We start from the raw sequence: 22,453 nt of genomic DNA, 5'->3' as shown, positions 1-22,453 counted from the left end.
CTGCAGCTCAACCTGGCAAAGACTGAGCTTCTCGTCCTCCCTGCCAATCCGTCTCTACAGCACAACTTCACTATCCAGCTAGAATCATCATCAATCACCCCATCAAGGTCGGTCAGAAATCTTGGAGTAACGTTTGATGACCAGCTGACCTTCACAGATCACATTTCAAAGACAGCTCGATCATGCAGGTTTGCACTGCACAACATCAGGAAGATCAGGCCTTTCCTAACTGAGCATGCAACACAACTTCTCGTCCAGGCCCTGGTCATTTCTAGGCTTGACTACTGCAATGCTCTTCTGGCCGGACTTCCATCATGTGCAACTAAACCTCTACAAATGATTCAGAATGCTTCAGCTCGTCTTGTCTTCAACGAGCCCAAGAGGGCCCACGCTTGACGCTTGCTTACAGATCTATCACAGGCTCAGCTCCCTCCTACTTTCACTCACTCCTACGAGTCTACATCCCTACCAGAAGCCTACAATCGGTCAACAAGCGACGTCTCGTGATTCCATCACAGAAAGCCACAAAATCACTTTCCAGAACATTCTCATTCACAGTTCCATGCTGGTGGAACGCTCTCCCCACCCTCATCCGGAATGCAGAATCCCTGACAACATTCAAAAGACAACTGAAAACCCATCTCTTCCGTGAGCACTTAAAAAAAAGTTTCCCTTTCCCTTTAAAACCTCACTTATCGGGCTTATGCTACTCTGAATAATGCCTGAACTTCGTATTTTGAGCACTTCTTGCGTTGTTTTTGCCTCTTCATGATGACTCGCTTAATTTAGTCCTAATTTGTAAGTCGCTTTGGATAAAAGCGTCTGCTAAATGACTAAATGTAAATGTAAATGTAGAGAATTAGTCAATAACAGGCCAATCTCGAATCTACCTTTTCTGTCAAAATTAATAGAAAAGGCAGTATCCTCACAACTATGTTCCTTTTTAGAAATAAATGGTAACTGCAAGGATTTCCAGTCAGGATTATGAACATATCATAGTACTGAGACTACTCTCATTAGAGTTACAAATTATTTGTGTCACAGTCCAGTGTCGGCTCCAGCCCCAGACCAGAGTCCAGTGATGGCTCCAGCCCCAGACCAGAGTCCAGTGATGGCTCCATCCCCAGACCAGAGTCCAGTGTCGGCTCCAGCCCCAGACCAGAGTCCAGTGTCGCCTCCAGCCCCAGACCAGAATCCAGTGTAGGCTCCAGCTCCAGAGTCCAGTGTCGGCTCCAGCCCCAGACCAGGGTCCAGTGATGGCCCCAGAACATGAGTCCGCTCCAGCCTCTAAATCCGCTTCAGAGGCTGATTGCTGTGTCATCAGTTTTGCTACTTAATGTTTATACTTAATGTGTGCTATTTGAGTTCATAGTGTGACACTTGAGGTAATTTTATTATGTTTGTGTTTTCTGAATGATAACATGGTTAAACCTGTGCAAAATTTGTGCATTTTGTATAGAGTTTTAGAGAAAACAGAGTAAATATGGAATGTGTGTGAAAACAGGTGAAGGGCCCTATCTTACACCCGGCGCAATGCAGCGCCAAGCACGACGGAAGTGTTTATTGCTAGTTTCAGTCCAACGCAGTTATCATTTTCACGTCCTGTGAAATAGACTGAATAGATTTTTTTTGTTATTTAATGAACGCGTACACTCTGCTTATTAAACACACAGGGACGCACAGCAGCACACAAACATGCCAAATATTTAAAATAAAAGGATTACAATGTAAAAGATTATTATTGTGTACATAAAGATATGGTGGAATGCGGCTAGTCCCGCAGATGGTCTGCTTGCGCACTTTTACCTCGCGCACGAGCAGTTCCGTTTGATTGAACTTTATTGTCCAGTCTGTTTTCACAGAGCGGAAATTTTTCTTTAAAACTGTAACATACATTCACTGCTTAAAAAAAACACATTACACATCAACAGCACAAATACAAAGAATTATATAGTTAAACACTGTAAGAAAGAAAAATTTAAAATAACAGTCATTCTATTGTTTCAATTAAAACACTATACGATTTAAGATAATCACTGCCATTGGAAGAAAAGTTCTTTTATAGACATTTTTTCTAGCCAAGGGAATTTTTAGCCTACGTCCAGATGGGAGCAATTCAAAAGCAGAGTGAAGAGGGTGTGTGTTATCTTTAAAAATCGCAATTGTCATTTTTCCCATAAAATGATCGAACAAGCTCTGAAGTGGCTGTTGTTTTTGTCCAGTAATCTTATTTGCTTTATTAATTATTTGTGAGAGTTTGTTCTTTTGTTTTAATGTTAGATTGCCGTACCATGAAACAATATTATATATGATAATACTCTCAATCATTGATCGATATAACATAGTTAGGGTCTGCTGACTAATATTGAAGCTTCTCAGTTTCCTGAGGAGACCCAGGCGTTGGCGTGCTTTTTTATGAATGTACTCCACATTACTTTCAAAATTAAGTTTCTCATCTATAATTGTACCCAAGTATTTAAAATTCGAGACCTGCTCTACAGTTTTTTCCTTTATGACAACTGGTTTATATTCAGATGCGGTATCTACTCATCTCGATTGATTTCTCAAACATAACTCTTTTGTCTTTTCAATATTAAGATGTAAAAAACTATTCTCAAACCAACAGATAATACTGTCAATGTACTCAAAATATGAGGTGCAGTTCATTTCTTTCTGACATGAGACCAATGCCATATCATCTGCATATTTTATAAGAGTAAGGTTGTCGTCATTGCACTTCAGTTCATTTATGTATACGGAAAAAAGTATTGGAGACAGTACACATCCCTGCGGTACCCCAGTATCTAAAACCAAGCAATCCGACATAACATTATTATTAACACAAACTCGCTGAGGGCGACCTTTTAAAAACTCCTTAATCCATACTCATCCAACTACTAGCACCTAACTCATAGAGGCACTTTAAAAGAAGATAAGGTTGGACAGTATTAAAAGCGGATGAGAAATCCATGAAGAGTATTCGAACATAGGAATTTGAGTTATCTAGATGATTTTGAACCTTATTTAAAAGAGTGAGAGAGGCATCCACAGTGCTCCTATTGGCCTGATAGGCAAATTGCAGGGGGTCTATGCATGTCTCAATTTGGGATAACAGTTCCTACATACTATGCGCTCCATACATTTACACAGAATAGATGTGAGTGCGATTGGGCGAAAGTCTTTGAGAGATTTTGCATTAGGTATTTTCGGCACCGGGATGACAATGGAATTCTTCCAGGCTAATGGTACAAAACCATTGTCCAGGAAGATTTGAAACAACCTTGTACACACGTCCAAGTTGTGCAGCACATTCTTTCAAGACTTTCCCCTTCAGGCCATCTGGGCCAGATGCCTTATGCGGTTTAATTTTATGAAGCACTGTGACAACCTCCCTCTCCTGTATGATCATAGGCTGTGATTGAGTCATGGTCATCATTAATTCATTACTAACAGACAAATCATCATTAAAATCATTATCAAATCGTGAATAAAAAATATTAAGATTATTTGCAAGACAATGAGGGTCTTCATGTTGTTGAACTCTTTTCTTTTGTCTACCCATCATTGTATTCAAACCCTTCCATGCGTCTCTTACATTCCCTGTTTTTAATTTCTCTTCAACATTCTCTTTATATTCATTCTGTGCATCTTTTATCTTACGTTTTACTGCTTTGTTTAACTCTTTTACTTTATGCTGATCATTCTGCAAGAAGGCAATTTTCTTCATGTTTAGGTAATGTTTCAAATCTTTGTTAATCCACGGCTTATTATTTGGATAGACTCTGATATTCTTTGTTTGAACCACTGAATTTACACAGAAATTAACATAACAGGTTATTGTATCATTCAACAATTCATGATTACTACAACAGTCATCATCGTTAAAAAATAAGTCCCATTCAGTGCACTCAAAACAGCCTCTTAGCTTTTCTATTTCGTCTCTGGACCACATTTGAACCTGCTGAACGGCAGGCTTGATCCTCTTTAAGAGCTGCCTGTATTTTGGTAACAGATGAATGACGTTGTGATCCGAACGTCCCAGAGGTGGATATAGCTTTGGCACATATGCACCTTCCATTTGTCCAGAGTCTTAGCCAGTCTTGTCCGACAGGTTACATATTGCTCAAGATTTGGCAACAGCGTAGATACATTGCATTTATTAAAATCTCCAATCAAGAAGACTGGGTCATCAGCAGAATTGCAAAGCGCTCTGTTGTAACTAGCAGCTATGCATTCGGCAGCAAGTGCAAAGTTTGGTCCAGGCACATAAACTAAAATAATTGTTATTTGTCCAAATTCACGGGGCAAATAATATGGCCTAAAAGAGACAGTCAATAGTTCATAGTGAGCAGAGCAACATGTTTCACGTACCGTAATATTATTCGCCCACCTGCTACTAACGAACATACACAGTCCTCCTCCGATTGTTTTGGTTGACTTGGTACTGTCGCGGTCCAGACGGATTAATGAGTATCCTTCCAAGTGTATGTTGTCAATCGCCTCCGTCAGCCATGTCTCCGTGATGCAGATCAGGTTAGCTCTTTAAAAGTCTCTGTTATGTTTCACCAATGCTGTGAGTTTGGGCATTTTATTTTGAAGCGAACGAGCATTAGTTAAAGTTATTGTAGGAAGAGGAAACCGACTGCCGCGAGATTTAAGTCTGTTTCGGATTCCGCCTCTAGAGCCCCTCCGTTTTATTTTCTTCTTTCTGTTTGTTGTGTGGATGGAACAGATTATTTCAGAAGGTTCATAAAGGAACTTTGGTGGGGTTCTAACATTGTGTCGGAGTCTCATCAGATCTTCGCGGCTGTAAAACATTGTCCTCATTAGTCCATTGTTCCTTAGATTTCCAGAATCCACTCCATCTCCCAACGCAGACACACAGTCTATAGCGCATTTTAAAATCCATAACACAACGATTATCTTAAAAAGCATGTTGCTTTTGGAACGTGGACTGTTTAGACAGTTTAAAACAGACAGACAAACAAGCAAACAAACACACGAGCACACCAGCATCTTGGGTCAGCACTTGCGCATGCGCCCCCATCACTTCACCCATCACGTTTGCGCTCTGGAGACGTGTTCTGTCTTTCCACTATCAAATTCTGTCATGTAAATAGCAAATCTGCCATGGCGCGAGCACAACTGGCATTTAAAGGGAATGGGAGATGAGACTCTGATTGGTTTAACGCAGGTAAATCCCAAAACACACCCATTACTCATTATGAGAATAGGGACAACCCTTTTAGACCATGCTCCTTGCGCGCCAACCATTTTTCCCGTCATTAAACTAGCAAAAGTGGATTTGGACACGCCCTAAGTGAACTTGCGCCGTTCGCTTTAGACCATGCGCTTAGATCGTTAAAATAGGGCCCGAAATGTGTTAAACTTTTTGAGAAACGTGTCTTTGACTTTGAAATTAATGGTTTGGGAAATTGGGTCAACTGAACCAGTTATAGTGTGTTAGCAATCGAGAAAAATTGTAAAATGAACATGAAGTATACTTCTTTTTCGTAAGGGTTCACACATTTTCCCATATATGTACTGTGCCATAAATATCACTTAACCAAACCTCTTTCCAGAGACCTTGGCATTGTTGTAAATTACCAGTATATGACTTTCTAATTTACAATACAGACAAAGTATTGTACTGCAAGGAAGATTCCTGGTCCAGGTAGATGCCTCAGCTGGAGCAGAAAATCCAGTGGTCTACATCAGTAGGAAGCTATTGCCAAGGGAGGCCAAGTACTCAACTGTGGAGGAGTGTCTCGCCATTAAGTGGTCCCTTGAAAGTTTAAGATATTATCTCCTGGGGAGGGAGTTTGATTTGGAGACAGACCACTGAGCACCAACATGGATCCAGACAATGAAAGACCACAACTCCTGAGTAATGAGATGGTACCTAAGCCTCCAACCTTATAAGTTCAAGATGCGGCACAGACCAGGACGACAGAATATGCTTGCTGACTACCTGTTGTGGTACCCGGACAGTATGTGGCCAAGAGAAGTGGGAGGTGATAAAGTATACATTCCCGCTGGGCACAGCGCACATACACATAAGTATATACTCGCTTAAGGTGTGGTTATGAGTACATCAGATGACCACTTCCCCCCTCTCTAGTTTGGGGCACCAGTCAAGGTAATTTACCTTGGCAGTATGAGAACACACTCCCAACAGGGGGCAGTTCAATCGTTTAGACCAAATGTAAACTGGAGGGAGTCAGCTGATTTATCGGAAAGATTGGTGAGATTGTTAACTTATATAACCTCTTTTGTATTATCAGCACATGGATCAATTTAATTAAGAAAAGATGAACAAGAATAACTAACACAACTACTAAATTAATACCATGAATGATAAATGAATAAAGTGCATACACCGTAAAATACAAGTGATTAAGTGGCTACGGAAGAGTAACGTTATCTTATGGAAAGATAAACTTGTTTCTCCAAACTAATAAGGTGAAGAAACTTATTGTGCATCACACAAATGAAATAATTATTTGTTTACTAAATATCATCAGTTATATTGCCTCTATTGTAAATTAGAAGGTCTCCGGAAAGAGGTTTGGTTAAGTGATATTTATGGCATTGACGTCTTCCACAGGTTGTGTTCTGGCTGACAATACAGTTGGGAAAGGAGCTGGATTCCATTTCAACAGCCTTGCACACAAAGTTCTGTGGGATGCTGATCTCCTAGGGTCCTAAAAAAGGGTCCGCATTGACGCGCAATTACACATGCAGAGGGAGCATGTGAAACCTGAGGGAGGGGTTCTAGCAGACCAATCACAGCGCTTACGTCCGCGTAGAATTGACACGATATATTTTTGGATGTTGAAGTCTACTCCCTTATAGGACTAAGACTCAGAAGGGTGTATCTGTTAGGTCTCACCCAATTGGAGACCTTGGTTGATCTGTTTCTGTCTCACCTTTGCTGGCCAGAGACTCAGCACAAGGAGTGTCTGTTGAAAGGGTACATTTATCTGTTTCCGATGAGGAGATTGCGATATGGTGCTTCTCCATTCCAGTGCTGTGATTGGCTACTGGCATCAGAGGGGGCACACAGTGTGGCCCATCCTTCTTTTCTTTGTGGAACTAATTTGCATAAAGCACACATTTAGAAGTCTTTAAAGGTTTTCAGATGCATTTCTCACTTTCCAAACCACCACCAGAATACCTTTGGCCATATTTTCCAAACAAATAGTCCAAACAAGATGGAAAAAGTTTAAACTGTCATTTATTCATGTGTACATTAACAGATGATTTTGTGTAAGATGTTGCACTACAAATAGCTGTCACTGAAAATTCTTATTTCTTTCAATAAGTATGAAATGAATGTGTGTAGTTTGCATCAGTTTTAACCCTCTGGGGTGTTTTCTGGGTCCTGGAGGTGTTCTGACATGCTCTGACATTTGTGCTTATTTCTGTTACTTGTGACATTTTCATGGCTAAAGTCTGATTACACTGTATTTAGAACAAACTCTGCTACAATAATATATCAGCAGCATGTATGTAAAAGTTTGTAGTTTTGAGATGATGACGTTTATGCGTGGTTTGTGAAAAAAAATTAAATAATTGTCACTGAAATAAGGTCATGAAACCCACACTGATTATTTCTTCACAAAACTTTTGAAAATTGTATCACGTAGCCAAGAATATATGCTTTATATGTGAAAGTCATCCTACGTACTCATTCAGATAAAACAATATATTGATTTAAACTTTGTAAGACATGTTTTGTGTAAGAAAGCTTTATGCGAGGAGGCGTGAATCATCATGAATATTGTTGTGTTTCACACCTGAGAAAGACAAAGACCCTCCCATAATGGCCCTATCAGGTGCTATCAGGCCCTATCATTATGAGGAAACCTTGCACAAAGAATGAGGAGAGATTTAAAAAAGAATGGCTTTTTGATTTTTTGGATTTATTTACAACATAACATAATCCAAAGATACACAACAAAGGACAAAAAGCACGTTATTGAACACACTGATCTAAAGACAGAGGCTTGAACAGTCACACACCTTTGTGCCATTCCTGAAACATAGTACATACCATGTTCATGTACAGAGACTCATGTGCATGTTTGAGTTGAACTCCAGGTTTGTTGTGCCTTGTAGGCATATACGTGTAGGGATGCATAAAATAATAACAACAATAGTCTATAGCAGGCGGCCTATAAATCATTAAAAATGAACACTTCAGTAACACAACACTATAGAAAAATATGTTACTTCAAATGTTTCCATTTGTTATGAAATTATGAAATGAGATTGGAGTAAAAACATGAAGCCTAATGTTTGGTGCGTTTTACTTTTCAAACGCACAGCGCATGCAGAGAACATTGACTGAAGCGATCGAGCCAAACTATGAAACATTATTGTTACCACATTATACATATCTACGTTTGAGCAGATATCCACAAACACGGTATTTAAACACAGGTCTAAACATTATAATATTCACAATATTAGAGTAAACACTCATACTAGCCTACTTTTATATCATGCTGTGTTTTATTATCGAAGATAAAAACATCCTCGTATCGTACATGTATATAAATTTAGCATTAGGCTTCATGTTTTTACTCCAATCTCATTTCATAACGTACATTTTAGTCTGGCACCAGTTTGACTAGTTGCTACAATGTAAAGTTCATATAACAATAACATGCTTACTATTATGAGTGGACATGTCTTACCTTAAAAATCTTTCTCATCTTCAAATCGCGTTCTTCTAATTCTTCTGAGGTAAATCCAAGGTAAACAGCACAGTACAAACACAACATGCCTTGACAAGCTTGATGAAAAGCAGAGGGCTACTGAAGTCTCTGATTCTTTGTTTTTTGAGGTAATGGGCGTTTACAGGTCTACGTTCCTTCACGTGGACTATTTGCATGTGAACAGCTCTTGCGCGCGTGTGTGTGGTCACATTAGAGCTAATGAGCACGGACTGAAGAAACTGTGCGTGTTGTTGCTTTCATACGGATTACTTAGAGAATAGTTTTTTTATATAATTTACATAATTTAAAAATAGACTTCAAGCTTTGTAAAGACATACAGTGAGGAAAATAAGTATTTGAACACCCTGCTATTTTGCAAGTTCTCCCACTTAGAAATCATGGAGGGGTCTGAAATTGTCATCGTAGGTGCATGTCCACTGTGAGAGACATAATCTAAAAAAAAAAAATCCAGAAATCACAATGTATGATTTTTTAACTATTTATTTGTATGATACAGCTGCAAATAAGTATTTGAACACCTGAGAAAATCAATGTTAATATTTGGTACAGTAGCCTTTGTTTGCAATTACAGAGGTCAAACGTTTCCTGTAGTTTTTCACCAGGTTTGCACACACTGCAGGAGGGATTTTGGCCCACTCCTCCACACAGATCTTCTCTAGATCAGTCAGGTTTCTGGGCTGTCGCTGAGAAACACAGAGTTTGAGCTCCCTCCAAAGATTCTCTATTGGGTTTAGGTCTGGAGACTGGCTAGGCCACGCCAGAACCTTGATATGCTTCTTACAGAGCCACTCCTTGGTTATCCTGGCTGTGTGCTTTGGGTCATTGTCATGTTGGAAGACCCAGCCTCGACCCATCTTCAATGCTCTAACTGAGGGAAGGAGGTTGTTCCCCAAAATCTCGCAATACATGGCCCCGGTCATCCTCTCCTTAATACAGTGCAGTCGCCCTGTCCCATGTGCAGAAAAACACCCCCAAAGCATGATGCTACCACCCCCATGCTTCACAGTAGGGATGGTGTTCTTGGGATGGTACTCATCATTCTTCTTCCTCCAAACACGTTTAGTGGAATTATGACCAAAAAGTTCTATTTTGGTCTCATCTGACCACATGACTTTTCTCCCATGACTCCTTTGGATCATCCAAATGGTCATTGTCAAACTTAAGACGGGCCTTGACATGTGCTGGTTTAAGCAGGGGAACCTTCCGTGCCATGCATGATTTCAAACCATGACGTCTTAGTGTATTACCAACAGTAACCTTGGAAACGGTGGTCCCAGCTCTTTTCAGGTCATTGACCAGCTCCTCCCGTGTAGTTATGGGCTGATTTCTCACCTTTCTTAGGATCATTGAGACCCCACGCGGTGAGATCTTGCATGGAGTCCCAGTCCGAGGGAGATTGACAGTCATGTTTAGCTTCTTCCATTTTCTAATGATTGCTCCAACAGTGGACCTTTTTTCACCAAGCTGCTTGGCAATTTCCCCGTAGCCCTTTCCAGCCTTGTGGAGGTGTACAATTTTGTCTCTTGTGTCTTTGGACAGCTCTTTGGTCTTGGCCATGTTAGTAGTTGGATTCTTACTGATTGTATGGGGTGGACATGTGTCTTTATGCAGCTAACGACCTCAAACAGGTGCATCTAATTTAGGATAATAAATGGAGTGGAGGCGGACATTTTAAAGGCAGACTAACAGGTCTTTGAGGGTCAGAATTCTAGCCGATAGACAGGTGTTCAAATACTTATTTGCAGCTGTATCATACAAATAAATAGTTAAAAAATCATATATTCTGATTTCTGGATTTTTTTTTTTAGATTATGTCTCTCACAGTGGACATGCACCTACGATGACAATTTCAGACCCCTCCATGATTTCCAAGTGGGAGAACTTGCAAAATAGCAGGGTGTTCAAATACTTATTTTCCTCACTGTATGTCTCAAGTCTGTGTGACAAACATTCGCTGAGTTGCAGTTCATTTTCTGTCGCATTTCAGAATGAACTTCACATTAAGAGAGACGGCAGAATGCGCATCATGTTTATTTTCTTTATTTACAAAAAACACAACATTCTGTTTTTATTATGAGTGTACACAAATAAAAGACATTTAACAGTTTGTAATGATGTATAACACTTATATGTAAGATCAAAATCAACAGAGTATTTTGAGTATCTTTTGCACTGATAAGAAAAAAAGCGAACTGGTATCACCGACGCGACCGCCGGCCCCAGGGGGTTAAGGTTTCCAAACATGGCTCTGAATGGATTTGGATGGATCAATGTGTCTCTGCTTCACCCACTGCTGCTGCATCCGGATGTCCTGAGGAATTGAATTTTGATGGCAGTCACAAGTCTTAGGAATTAGTCTCTAGATGGGTGAAGGAAACTGCATGTGGACCAATGATAAGTCCTGTCTTTCCCAGGCTTGGTACTAGAGGTCTTCTTCTTGCCCTCTAAAAGGTGTCTGGCTGTTGTCCTAGCATCTTTATCTGATGTGGTGTTAATCCACCAAGGCCCAATCAAAATGTATCAAACCTTTTTCCACTTCTACGGAAAGAGAGGGGCCCGGCCATAAACTGGGCCCTGAAATTGCTGTTCAACACAATGACCATGGGAAAATGTGCATCCATGGCAAAACCAGGTGAGAACCACTGCTGTATTAGATACATAAATGAAAAATTTCCAAATATCTTCACAAAAATGTTTATTGCATATATTTGTATAATTATATGATAATACCTAATTAAATGCAACATTACATACAGAGATGAGTAGTGGTCACATGACAACTGAACGAAATCGACTCAAACCGAAGGACTCGGGAGGTGAACTAATTTCTTTTTCCTGCTGTAATGATTATGTTCTGTTTGGGACACTAAAGCCGGGGACACACTTAATGACTGTAAGGCCGATTATGAATGTAATTTGCGCTTTCGGCATGATCAGTTGTAAGTATCAGAGTCAGAGACAGTTGCGTTTAGTTGGTTTTAAAATGTGCTCCAGTCATTGGAAACAGTCTGCAAGTGTCTTCAGCTCAGTCTTAGAATTTTTCAGCTAATCGTCAAGTGTGTCCCTGGCTTTATATTGTATTTCCTTTATTCCCGTTCATCATTTGTTGCCAAGGTTATTGATTCTTTACTTATGCCCTGTTAATTATCTTTCTGTTTCATCTGTCTATTCAAGTCTGTGTTAAGTCAAAGTTTGGTATGCTTAGTGGTTCTCCTGTTGATTGTTGTTATTTATAGTTAAATAAAGACTGCTGAAATTGAGATCCTTGCTTCATCATCCTTGGCTAACCATGACACCTACAGAGACTAAACCTTGAGTAGGCAAGTTCGGTCCTAGAGAGTCGCTGTCCTGCTGAGTTTGGCTCCAACCCTGAAAAAAACCCTCACCTGCCTGTAGCTTTAAGGCGGGCGTACACGGTGCGAGTTCGGATACTCGGGAGGTTGTGAGATATTGCACACGTTTGGAGTCAGTTAACTTGATAATCACGTCAAAGCAGCTGGTACACGGCACGACTGTCCTGCACAAATTTTATCCCGAGCTGGCAGGCAATCACGTGAGCTTTCGCGCTAAACACAGAGACCAGAACTTTCAATGTTGCAAGCAACTATAGCTTCAGATAGAAAAATGACAGAAATGTGTGTGCAAATGATTTGTTGAAAAGCAGAGAACATTCCTTTCAACATAAACAACATAGAGAGAAAGAGAGAGTGTAGCCTGTGACGTGGTTGTGCATGATTTGGCAATAGGGACAGCCTATAGCATACGCTCGTGAAAATCGGGCCGACTCCCCGAATTTTTTAAACATGTTTAAAAATTATCGGGAGGTGCTCGTAATGTGCTCGGCTCGGCTCGTAATTCCTCTCACATGCTGGGAGCCATGACCATGTGAGCATCACCGATTTCCACGCGATCATCTGCGAGCTCGTAAAACAGCAAAAATCGCACCGTGTACACCCGCCTTTAGGAATCCTGAAGACATTGATTAGCTTGCTTAGGTGTGTTTGATTAGGGTTGGAGCTAAACTCTGCATTACAGCATTTCTCTAGGGCCTTGCCCACACGGACACGGGTATTTTTATAACCGTGACTTTTTTTACGCGGTTCGGCCGTTTGTCCACACGGAAACGCAGTATCAGGTCACTGAAACCGAACATTTTTGAAAACCCCTGCCAGGGTGAGGATTTTCAGAAACGCCGGTTGCAATGTTGTCGTGTAGACAGTAAAACTGGGGTTTTTGCTTCTGATTCAGTCTTCTGATTGGCCAACGTGGCTTTACGATCGCCGCCTGCTGGTGTGGCATGCTCTTGACAGCGCATGATAGCGTGTTTTTGTGTTTTCATGTAGGCGGAGATTTTTTTTAAACGCAGGAGGAAAAACTCTGGTTATAAAAAATACCCATGTCCGTGTGGACTAGGCCTAGGACCGAACTTGCCTACCCCTGGCCTAAGCCTATGTAGCTGTCACGTAACAAGGAATGATTCTGACCCTAAATTAATAATTCTGTTTCTCATAATTTGTCAGTAGCTACACTATAATTTTCCCAAAATGTGAAAATTCACTTATTTTACAAACAGCTCACTGTGTGTCTAAGAGAAAAAGAGGGATGCTAGTGTGCTGATTTATTTGTACTGTTTGTGAAATTAGTCAGAGAAAGATTTATTCAAATAAAAATAAAATTGCATTATAAGCGCATAGCTTTTATGCACAATAATTCAAATCCTGAGCTGAAATTCAGGCACTGAAAAGATCGATACTTGGCACCTGTGTATTGACATAATATCCTCACAAAATATTGCGATACTATGCATTATTGATTTTTTTTCCCCCACCCCTCTAATATTTACCTGTTGATTCACTCACTAAAGTTGAATCAGATAATGCAGTGCAATGTTCATTATCTTGTTTCATTTCGTTTGTCTCTTTATTTCTGATATTTGTTTCCGAGGTATTTAACTGAATCAAATAAATAAACGAGGGCACATTAAAATTGAAATTAATTTCGTACTATACATATTTTCTGGTGCCATTTTAAACTGCCAAGCCATTTAAATCTCCTTCCACACGAGGAACACAAATAGGGTCTCACATATGCATGACTTTTCAGGTGTATCTGTAAGTGTGATGGCAAAATAAATTTTTTATTGCACTGATCACAATTAAATCTCCTTTCTCCAGAGTGAATGAGCAGGTGATTTTTGAAATTGCTCCTTTTACGAAATCTCTTGCCACACACAGAACACTGCAATTTCTTTCCAGAATGAGTTTGCAAATGACGATTCAGGTCTCTTTGATATGTGAAACTCTTCTTGCACTGAAGACACGTAAAAGGCTTCTCTCCAGTGTGAACTCTCGTGTGAACTTCAAGGTTTCCTTTACGTGTGAAACTCTTTCCACATTGAAGGCAGATGAAAGGCTTCTCTCCAGTGTGAACCCTTATGTGAATATCAAGGTTTGCTTTGTTTATGCAAGTCTTTCCACAGTGATGGCACATGAAAGCCTTCTCTCTAATGTGAGTTATTACATGATTCTCAAGTTCTGTACTGTTTGTGAAACTATTTCCACACTGATGACAGAGAAAAGAGTTCTCTCTTGAGTGAATCCTCATGTGGTAATTAAAAGTAACTTTATGTCTGAAATTTTTTCCACACTGATCACATGTGAAAGGCTTCTCTCCAGTGTGAATTCTCATGTGAACCTTGAAGTTTCCCTTAAGAGTGAAACTCTTTCCACAGTGATGGCACATGAAAGGCTTCTTTCCAGTGTGAGTTATTACATGATTTTTAAGGTGATTCCTGTTTGTGAAACTCCTTCCACACTGATGACATGGAAAACGGTAATCTCTTGTGTGAATCTTCATGTGCTGATCAAGATTTTCTTTACATCTAAAACTCTTTCCACACTGGCCGCATATGAACCGATTCTCTCCGGTGTAAATTCTGACAGGAGTCTTTAGACTTTCTTTATGTGAGAAGCTCTTGCCATTCAGTTTGCAGGTGTTAGGGCTCTCTCCGGTGTGACTTCTTTTGTGAGAATTAAGGGTTCCTTTACGTGTAAAACTCTTTCCACACAGATCACATGTGTAAGGCTTCTCTTTGGTGTGACTTCTCATGTGAGACTTAAGACTTTCTTTTCGTGTGAAGCTCCTTCCACACAGTTTACAGATAAAAGGGCTCTCTCCAGTGTGGCTTCTCATGTGGGTATTAAGGGTTCCTTTACGTGTAAAACTCTTTCCACATTGAAGGCATGTGTATGGCTTCTCTCCAGTGTGACTTCTCATGTGAGTCTTAAGACTTTCTTTTCGTGAAAAGTTGTTACCACACAGTTTGCAGGTGTAAGGACTCTCTCCACTGTGGCTTCTCATGTGGGTTTTAAGGTTTCCTTTAAGTGTGAAACTCTTTCCGCACTGAAGGCATGTGAAAGGCTTCTCTCTGGTGTGAATTCTCATGTGAACATTAAGGTTTCCTTTTTGAGTGAAACTTTTCCCACAGTGAAAGCAGGAGAAATCACTTTTAGTTCCTGTCTTTCGCGTTCTTTTTTGCGAGGCAGTCTTTTCATTCTGTGAGCACTGAGACTTATCTCCAATTATGAAATCATGATGTTCCTCATACTGTTTTTTTTCTTCCACTTCATTCAATTCTTGACTCTCCTCTTTCAGTGCCATTAGGCCTAAAGTGAAAAAAGACAAATACAGATTAAAGTTAACCCCAGTTTAAAGGCAAAGTAACAGACATCAAAACCAACATAAAATCATTAAATAATCAAAACCAGCATAAAGAATCAAAACCAACAACACATATGCTGGATCATATGCACTAAGCTAATGAAGGAGGTGTTACCTGATATCTAAAAACCTCTTCTCAATACTGTAAACTGTTTTCTTTCGTCATCAATCACAGCTTGACCTAGAACTGGTTTATTATAGACCAGGGGTCTCCAACCCTGCTCCTGGGGAGCTACTGTCCCGCAGATTTTAGCTCCAACCCCAATCAAACACACCTGGACAAGCTAATCAAGCTGTTAAGGGTTACTTGATAATTACAGGCATGTGTGTTTGAACAGGGTTGGAACTGAAGTCTGCAGGACAGTAGCTCTCCAGGAGCAGCGTTGGAGATCCCTGTTATAGATCAAAGAATGTGCAAGACCTTGATCATTTTCTGTAGAACAGTGGGCAGTTTAAATTCTCAGGACAAACAAGAGACTCATGATATATCCAAACTATATATATCCGACTATCCAAAATATATCCCCAGACTAATTTGCCTAATCTTCACGGTACTTTAGACCGCGGATACTATGCATCCTGATAAAGTTCCCTTGGCCTTTGGAATTAAAATAGCCCCACATCATCACATAGCCTTCACCATACCTAGAGATTGGCATGGTTTTATTTCAGTTAGCCTAAAAGCTAGTTTGATTTGCATTGAGAGATGATCTTATGGAAAGTACCCCATGCCAATCTCTAGGTATGGTGAAGGCTATGTGATGATGTGGGGCTATTTTAATTCCAAAGGCCAAGGGAACTTTATCAGGATGCATAGTATCCTAAAAATAAATTTAAAAAAATACTTAAAAATAAAAATCTGCCTGCCTCTATGGGAATTTAACATAGGGGTGTACTCACTTATGCACCATGTATTTTAAGGAAGAACATTTATTTATTTACGATACATTATTCATTCACAAAGAAAATTGGTGTCCTTAAAGGTTGGATTTTTCCTAATTTTTTAAATTAAGGCATTACGTTCAATTTCCAAAATATGATTTTTTATTCCTCTTTTTAGTCAACTTTAGCATGGGTGTATTCACTTATGCATTGCACTGTATATATATATATATATATATATATATATATATATATATATATATATATATATATATATATATATATATATAAATTGTTTTTTAAGCCACGTGCACAGACAGTAATCAACAATTATACCACTCAAGTCAGTCAAAAGAGACTGTGCTGTGACAAAACATTGCATGTCAACAAAACACGTTAACAAATCATCTGCAAAAACGCAAAGTGAGCTTTAACAGCAGATGTCAAGATGATGAGGGAAAGTTACTACACATAGTTAATGGCTGTCTGTCTTATACCGTCGATTTGTGGCTGTCAGTCTGCATATGAGATTTACGCTGTTGATTCCAATTGCATTAAAATGTAATGCTTTTTTAATGCCATTTAAGGCCTTAATTTTCACAAAATCCATTTAATGACTTTTAATGCTTTTTAATGCCCCGCGGAAACCCTGTATTTTTAATGTGATGACCAAAACATTATTTGTTCATCCTTCAAATATTACCCCCATTTATAAAACTAAAAGTTTCAAGATGTAGAACTCACACTTATTTAAAAATAATGTTTCTTTTAATATATATATTTTTTTAAATCAAGGAAATTTCTCTGGCATTTCTTTATTTTTGCTGTATCGAAAACATAAGCCTACCTAACGTGACACCACTGTGTCATATTGAACCGAACCGTGAATTTTGTGAACAGTTACACCACTGCTTATTACAGATGCTGATCTACCTTAAAGTTTGCCTTGATTGTTCTACATTTACACTATTACATTGCACACATTTTGTAACATTTTATTTAAGATCAATAGGTTTTTTTAACACTTTTTTTAATCTTATTATAAGACATAAAGAAGATATTTTTGTTTACATTTTTATTTTTGACTGCTAAAATTTGTATAAATTGTTGTTTGCCTTAATAATGTGGATAAATAACTAAAAAACAGTGGTTTAAATTCAAACTTTTCTACTTGTCAATAGTTAAAATGTCTAAAAAAGTCAATAATTATCGATACCGAACAATATGAAACATTAAATCGAGATACATTTTTTTAGCTATATCACACAGCCCTACACTGTTATTGATACAGTTCCTGCATGTGCACCGCAAAAAAATTTAAACATACAAACATGAACATATACTCTTGTTAGTGCTGATAGTGAGGAATTACAGTTCCAAGATCTCGTAATGTACCTCAAACTGAGTAGCTTGTCAGTGAGAAACGTCCTGCTCTAGTCGTCTTTGCGATGAAGGTTCGGGTTGAATAACTAGGCCTAGTTCTTCCAATGTTTCATCATTGGACTCGCGCTCAGATTGATATGGTAAAATAGACGCCATTGTTACGGTCTTTACAGTGTGTATAATCACTGAGGACTGAGGAAGCCTCTGGACAGAGCTGACGTTCAGTTATGGTAATGGGCGTGTAGCTTCCGACAGGCGCTTGTAAGCCGTGGTAGACCATTTACAACAGAATAGGCAATCTGGCCAATCAGAGCAGGCTCACGGAAAGGAGGTATTTAGAGAGAATGATTCATCCGTCGAGTCGTTTGAGAAACATTGAACAATGTGGTGATGTGCAATGTATATTATGAGAAAATGTAAGTGTTTTTGACCTTTGATGCATGTAAACCTGTTGTAGGAAACCTCCAAAACAATTAGTTACCTTTAAAATAGCATAGGGGCACTTTAAGGAACTCCAGAGACCCTGCTGAAGGCAGCATTAGTATTTGGCTGGTCATGACTGTCCACATGCTCCATATCAAATACAACCCACAGTCAGGACACTCATATGACATTCTTCAAAAATATTATTAATTTATATAGAGCTGGATATTTTAATAAGATTGTAATTAGAGTTCAGCTTTAAGAATGAAACCAACCTGTTTGTTCCTCAGTATCTTCTTGTTTCATTCTGAATGTTTCTTCAATCCTCACATCTTCACTCTCCTCTTTAATAAACGCCATCATTATAATAGTGTGTCACATGGATCTCAGTTGCTTCCCCAGGAGTTTTTCTGTATGTCCGAACACTCTGTCATGTTTAAGATGAGAATAATTAAAAGAAAGAAACAATTTTTTGAAGTGGCAAGTGAAAGAGAATTTAACTTGCCCGAACGGACAAGTAGCCTGATTAAAACGTCAATAACAAAAAATAAATAGGTAATCACAAAAACGCAAAAATGATACAGATTTTATTTCATTTAGTGTACGAGGCGATTGATGGTGGATTATAATATATAGTATATTACCGTACTGACGGTAACAAGGTTGTTCTGTTGAAGCTTGCGCGGCCTCAAGGACAATTTGAATCAAATGAGCGCAGCACACAGAGTTTACAGAGTTTTTATAGCCTTTTTGCTATTTTATAGCCTATATTTTATTAGCCTATTATATTTAAATTAAGCAACATGACTCGACCATAAGTGCTGTTTTCCTGAAAACCATCACGATTGAAAATGTAACATTGATTTCATACAACAGTTTAAATTAAGTCACTTACATTTTTGACACAATATTGACTTTTATTGTTCTGCTTCAGCAGCAACAGTTCCAAAGATCACAGCAGAAACCTAGCGCAACTCACAGCAACACAACCGTATTTCCATTACTGAATGATTCACTGTTTTGAATAAATCGGTTGAGTCAAAGAATGAATGACCCATTCCACTGCATCATTCTTGAATGAATCAGTTGCTTGAACAAATGACTTAATGCCTCACTCGGTAAGAAGGTCACTTGCCGCCATCTACTGGCGGTTTAGTTTCACGTTTATGGCTACGTTCACACTGCCAGTCCAAATCCGATTATTTGTGTATCTGATTGGAATCCAATCTAAAATGATTGATGTCCACACTGTGTATCGCAACTGTTCAGAACCGATTTGTGTGTCCATGCAACTCTTTTGTTTTATGGAATATCGGCATTGGTTTATATGGCAATGATGTTGCATTGGTAGGCATACGTTAAAAAAACAACCACAACATGGAGGGGTTTGCAACAGAGATGTTGTCTTATTTAAATTATGTGTAGCTGCCGCGCTGAACTATGCGTCTTCTGAGGCAGCGGCAGAACCGGAGGCTTGTACAGCTTTTTTTCCACGCTGAGGTCTCTGCCAGTTTTAAAATATGTCTCCTTTATATTGTCATTTCCTGCTTGTCCAGCACTTTGTAACAACACAGCATTGTTTCGGCAGCACCTTTCAGCATGTTTCCTATAACAACGTCTGACGTTTTCGTTTTACATGCTGTGAGAAAGTCACATAAACCACCTGAAATCTGATCAAAGCGGTCAGACTGAAACAGATTTTCCGAAATGTGATTTAAATAGGATTTCAAACCACATAGGGATGAAGCTTGAAACGGATTTGTAAAAAAATCTGCTCATATTAGCTAATTCTGATCAGATTTCAATAAGATATGCACAAAAATCTGATTTGGACTGACAGTCTGAACGTAGCATTAAAGTGTCATACTTTTCAACATTTAAATATATTTTGAATATAAATAAGAAAAAAATTTTAGACAGAAAATAAGCCTAATTAAGTATAGTAATCATTAAGCACAAACGTTACAAAAAATGTAAGTTTTAAAAAGTAATCTGGTCACATTATGCTATATCTCAGCAATCAGTCAACTTCGCTGGTTCTCTCTCTCTCTCTCTCTCTCTCTCCTTTGAATTCATTCAAATAAATGAAATACACCGCGCTAATACAATAACAAAAATGACATGCCGTTATCTGTCTATATCCGTTCAGTCACATTTTGCGACGCAAACATCAATGACAGCTTTTAACTGATCCATGGTGGCAAATAATCATGACCACCCTAAAGTGAATTATAAAATAATGTTATTAGGGCCATTCACAACCGGAGGGTCAACAACAATGTCGCATAGTAAAGCGATCACCAACAGAAAAATTTTGGGCAGGGATTAATGTAAACACAGATATAGGATAGCAATCTAGTCTAATGTCAATGTAAACAGGCGGGACAAAAAAAAAAAAAAATGGTCAAAAGATCAGATCAGTGCATCAACGTCAAGACTTGCAGTGTAAACGCAGCTTTCTGTTGTGAGCTTTACTCATACAAATAGCGTTCATAAATATTAGATAAAGCATTGCAATGTTAGATTCACAAAAAACAATTCATTTTACAAAACTATAAAATTAAATGAATAGTTTGTATCGATTAAAAAAAACTTTAAATTCTTTATATCACAAACCTTTCTTAAGCCGAATCCCAGACGCAGGAGCGCGGCTCAGACATATGACGTCACATCACCAAACCAAAATAAAAGTCCTGTATAGTTCATAGAAACCAGTGCTGCGTTTATGGAGCTTAAAATATGACAATATGATTTGAATTTGAATTGTGTAAATTTGAATTATTTACAAGTGAAATCTAACAAAATTGAATTTTAGGTGGTAGTTTAAATAGTACTGAATTTGATTTTTTTTTAAACGAATATTAACCATTTGAAATGTAACAAATTGAAATGTTTTTATGGCTGAATTTTATAGACATGTATTTTCAAACAGCTAGTTTTTTTGTTCTGAATTCGTATACTGCAAATATTCAGTTTAAAAAAATACAGATTCAAGTTTTCAAGATGAAGAAATTCGGAACTTCAAATTCAGTTTTCTAAAATTCAGTCTCAAAAATTCAAGTTCAAAAATTCAGATCTTACAGAAAGTAGGTCACAGGTCATCCACAGGGAAGAGTAAAGGATCTCAGATAAGTCGAACAGAGCATTTTGGCTGCACTGCAGTAGTTTTCTGCCGCAAACGCGGTGGTGGTTCAAGAGAATCCGTGTATCTTTCATTCAGTCGTTTTTTTATTTAATATTAAGAGTAGAAAAATGAGAAAACAGCTTGAGTATTAGATTTCTAATATTCTAGTAATAATAGTCCGCTGCAGCAGTTGCACGGAGCTTACAAAACGCGTGTATTGCAACTATAGGCTACATTTAATTTTCTCATCAAACAACTAGACTAACGAATGGCTCGGTACAACAGAAGAGCCTAGAAAGGGCTTTTTCTCTGTGTAGACCAGCAGTTGGTCTGAATTTGCTATAACCTATAGCCTATTTTCTGGACTGTATAGGCTAAGTCACGTTTTATCATGAAACATGCTGTGATTTATTCCAAAGTGACTCAGGCATATATAATGCATTTAACGTTAAATAATCTAAATGTTGACTTTCAAAAGTAGGCGCGCCAAGAAGGCTATTCTCTGTATTTTGGTTCATTTTTGGTGAGCGCCAGAAAGATCTAAAGAGACCGAGACGCACTAAAGCAGCGCATCATGTTGTTTTATTTATTTTTCAATGACATGATATTTTGTAGTCATTTTGAATGTACACAAATAAAAATATACATTTTACTGTTTCGGATGATGTCATATTATCTGTATGACTATAAATAACAGAGTATTAAGTTATTTCCCAGCAGTGGAACAAATCCAAGTGATGGCGCTCGCGCATCGCGATCTCACACAACATAGTATCAGTTCTGGCGTTGCTTCATATCGCAGACTGTTCATTATCAAAATGAAACACAGTCAACCAAATATATAAAAAGTTATTCTGCCTAATTTAATTGGTCTGCTGTACAATATAAAGGGAAAGCTGTGCCGCACACAGTCTTGTTATTCCAAACATTTCCCTTGCTGTGAAGACGCTGATTTAGCCTATACGTGTATTTTGAGACTCGACTGAAGTATGACGCCTTTTTATTTGTATTATAATATAATATATTAAAATACATAATCTTCTGAGTTTTATGATGTAGGCCTTGTGTGTTTAATTAAAATGTATTATAATTTACATCTCAAAAGGATGCGCTTTGTGCATTCTCTGACATTATATTTATTTATTTAATTAATATTGAGTATCAATTTATGTTAAAC

The 22,453-nt window shown here is 38.5% G+C and overlaps 1 protein-coding gene across 1 annotated transcript; it reads right to left on the bottom strand.

Moving 5' to 3' along the window:
* Nucleotides 1-10,768: 10,768 nt before the first annotated feature.
* On the bottom strand, nt 10,769-20,833 carry LOC311081773 (uncharacterized protein). Its single transcript, XM_084112406.1, has 3 exons — nt 20,769-20,833; nt 18,428-18,579; nt 10,769-15,409 (listed from the first exon to the last, which is right to left on the bottom strand). Exons 2-3 carry the CDS (start codon nt 18,513-18,515, stop codon nt 13,737-13,739), a joined length of 1,761 nt encoding a protein of 586 aa, XP_083968532.1. The 5' UTR covers nt 18,516-18,579; nt 20,769-20,833; the 3' UTR covers nt 10,769-13,736.
* Between the last annotated feature and the right edge of the window lie 1,620 nt (nt 20,834-22,453).

This window comes from Abramis brama (genome assembly GCF_963993115.1).
Source record: "Abramis brama genome assembly, chromosome: 4".
Taxonomy (NCBI): domain Eukaryota; kingdom Metazoa; phylum Chordata; class Actinopteri; order Cypriniformes; family Leuciscidae; genus Abramis; species Abramis brama.
The sequence above is the reverse complement of the archived record's forward strand: the minus strand, read 5'-3'. Positions and strand labels throughout refer to the sequence as shown.

Coding starts and splice junctions, on each gene's coding strand:
- LOC311081773 (XM_084112406.1), bottom strand. CDS start 18,515: ATGATGGCGTTTATTAAAGAGGAGAGTGAAGATGTGAGGATTGAAGAA. Junction 15,410..18,427: donor AGATACTGAGGAACAAACAG/GTTGGTTTCATT, acceptor TTTTCACTTTAG/GCCTAATGGCACTGAAAGAG.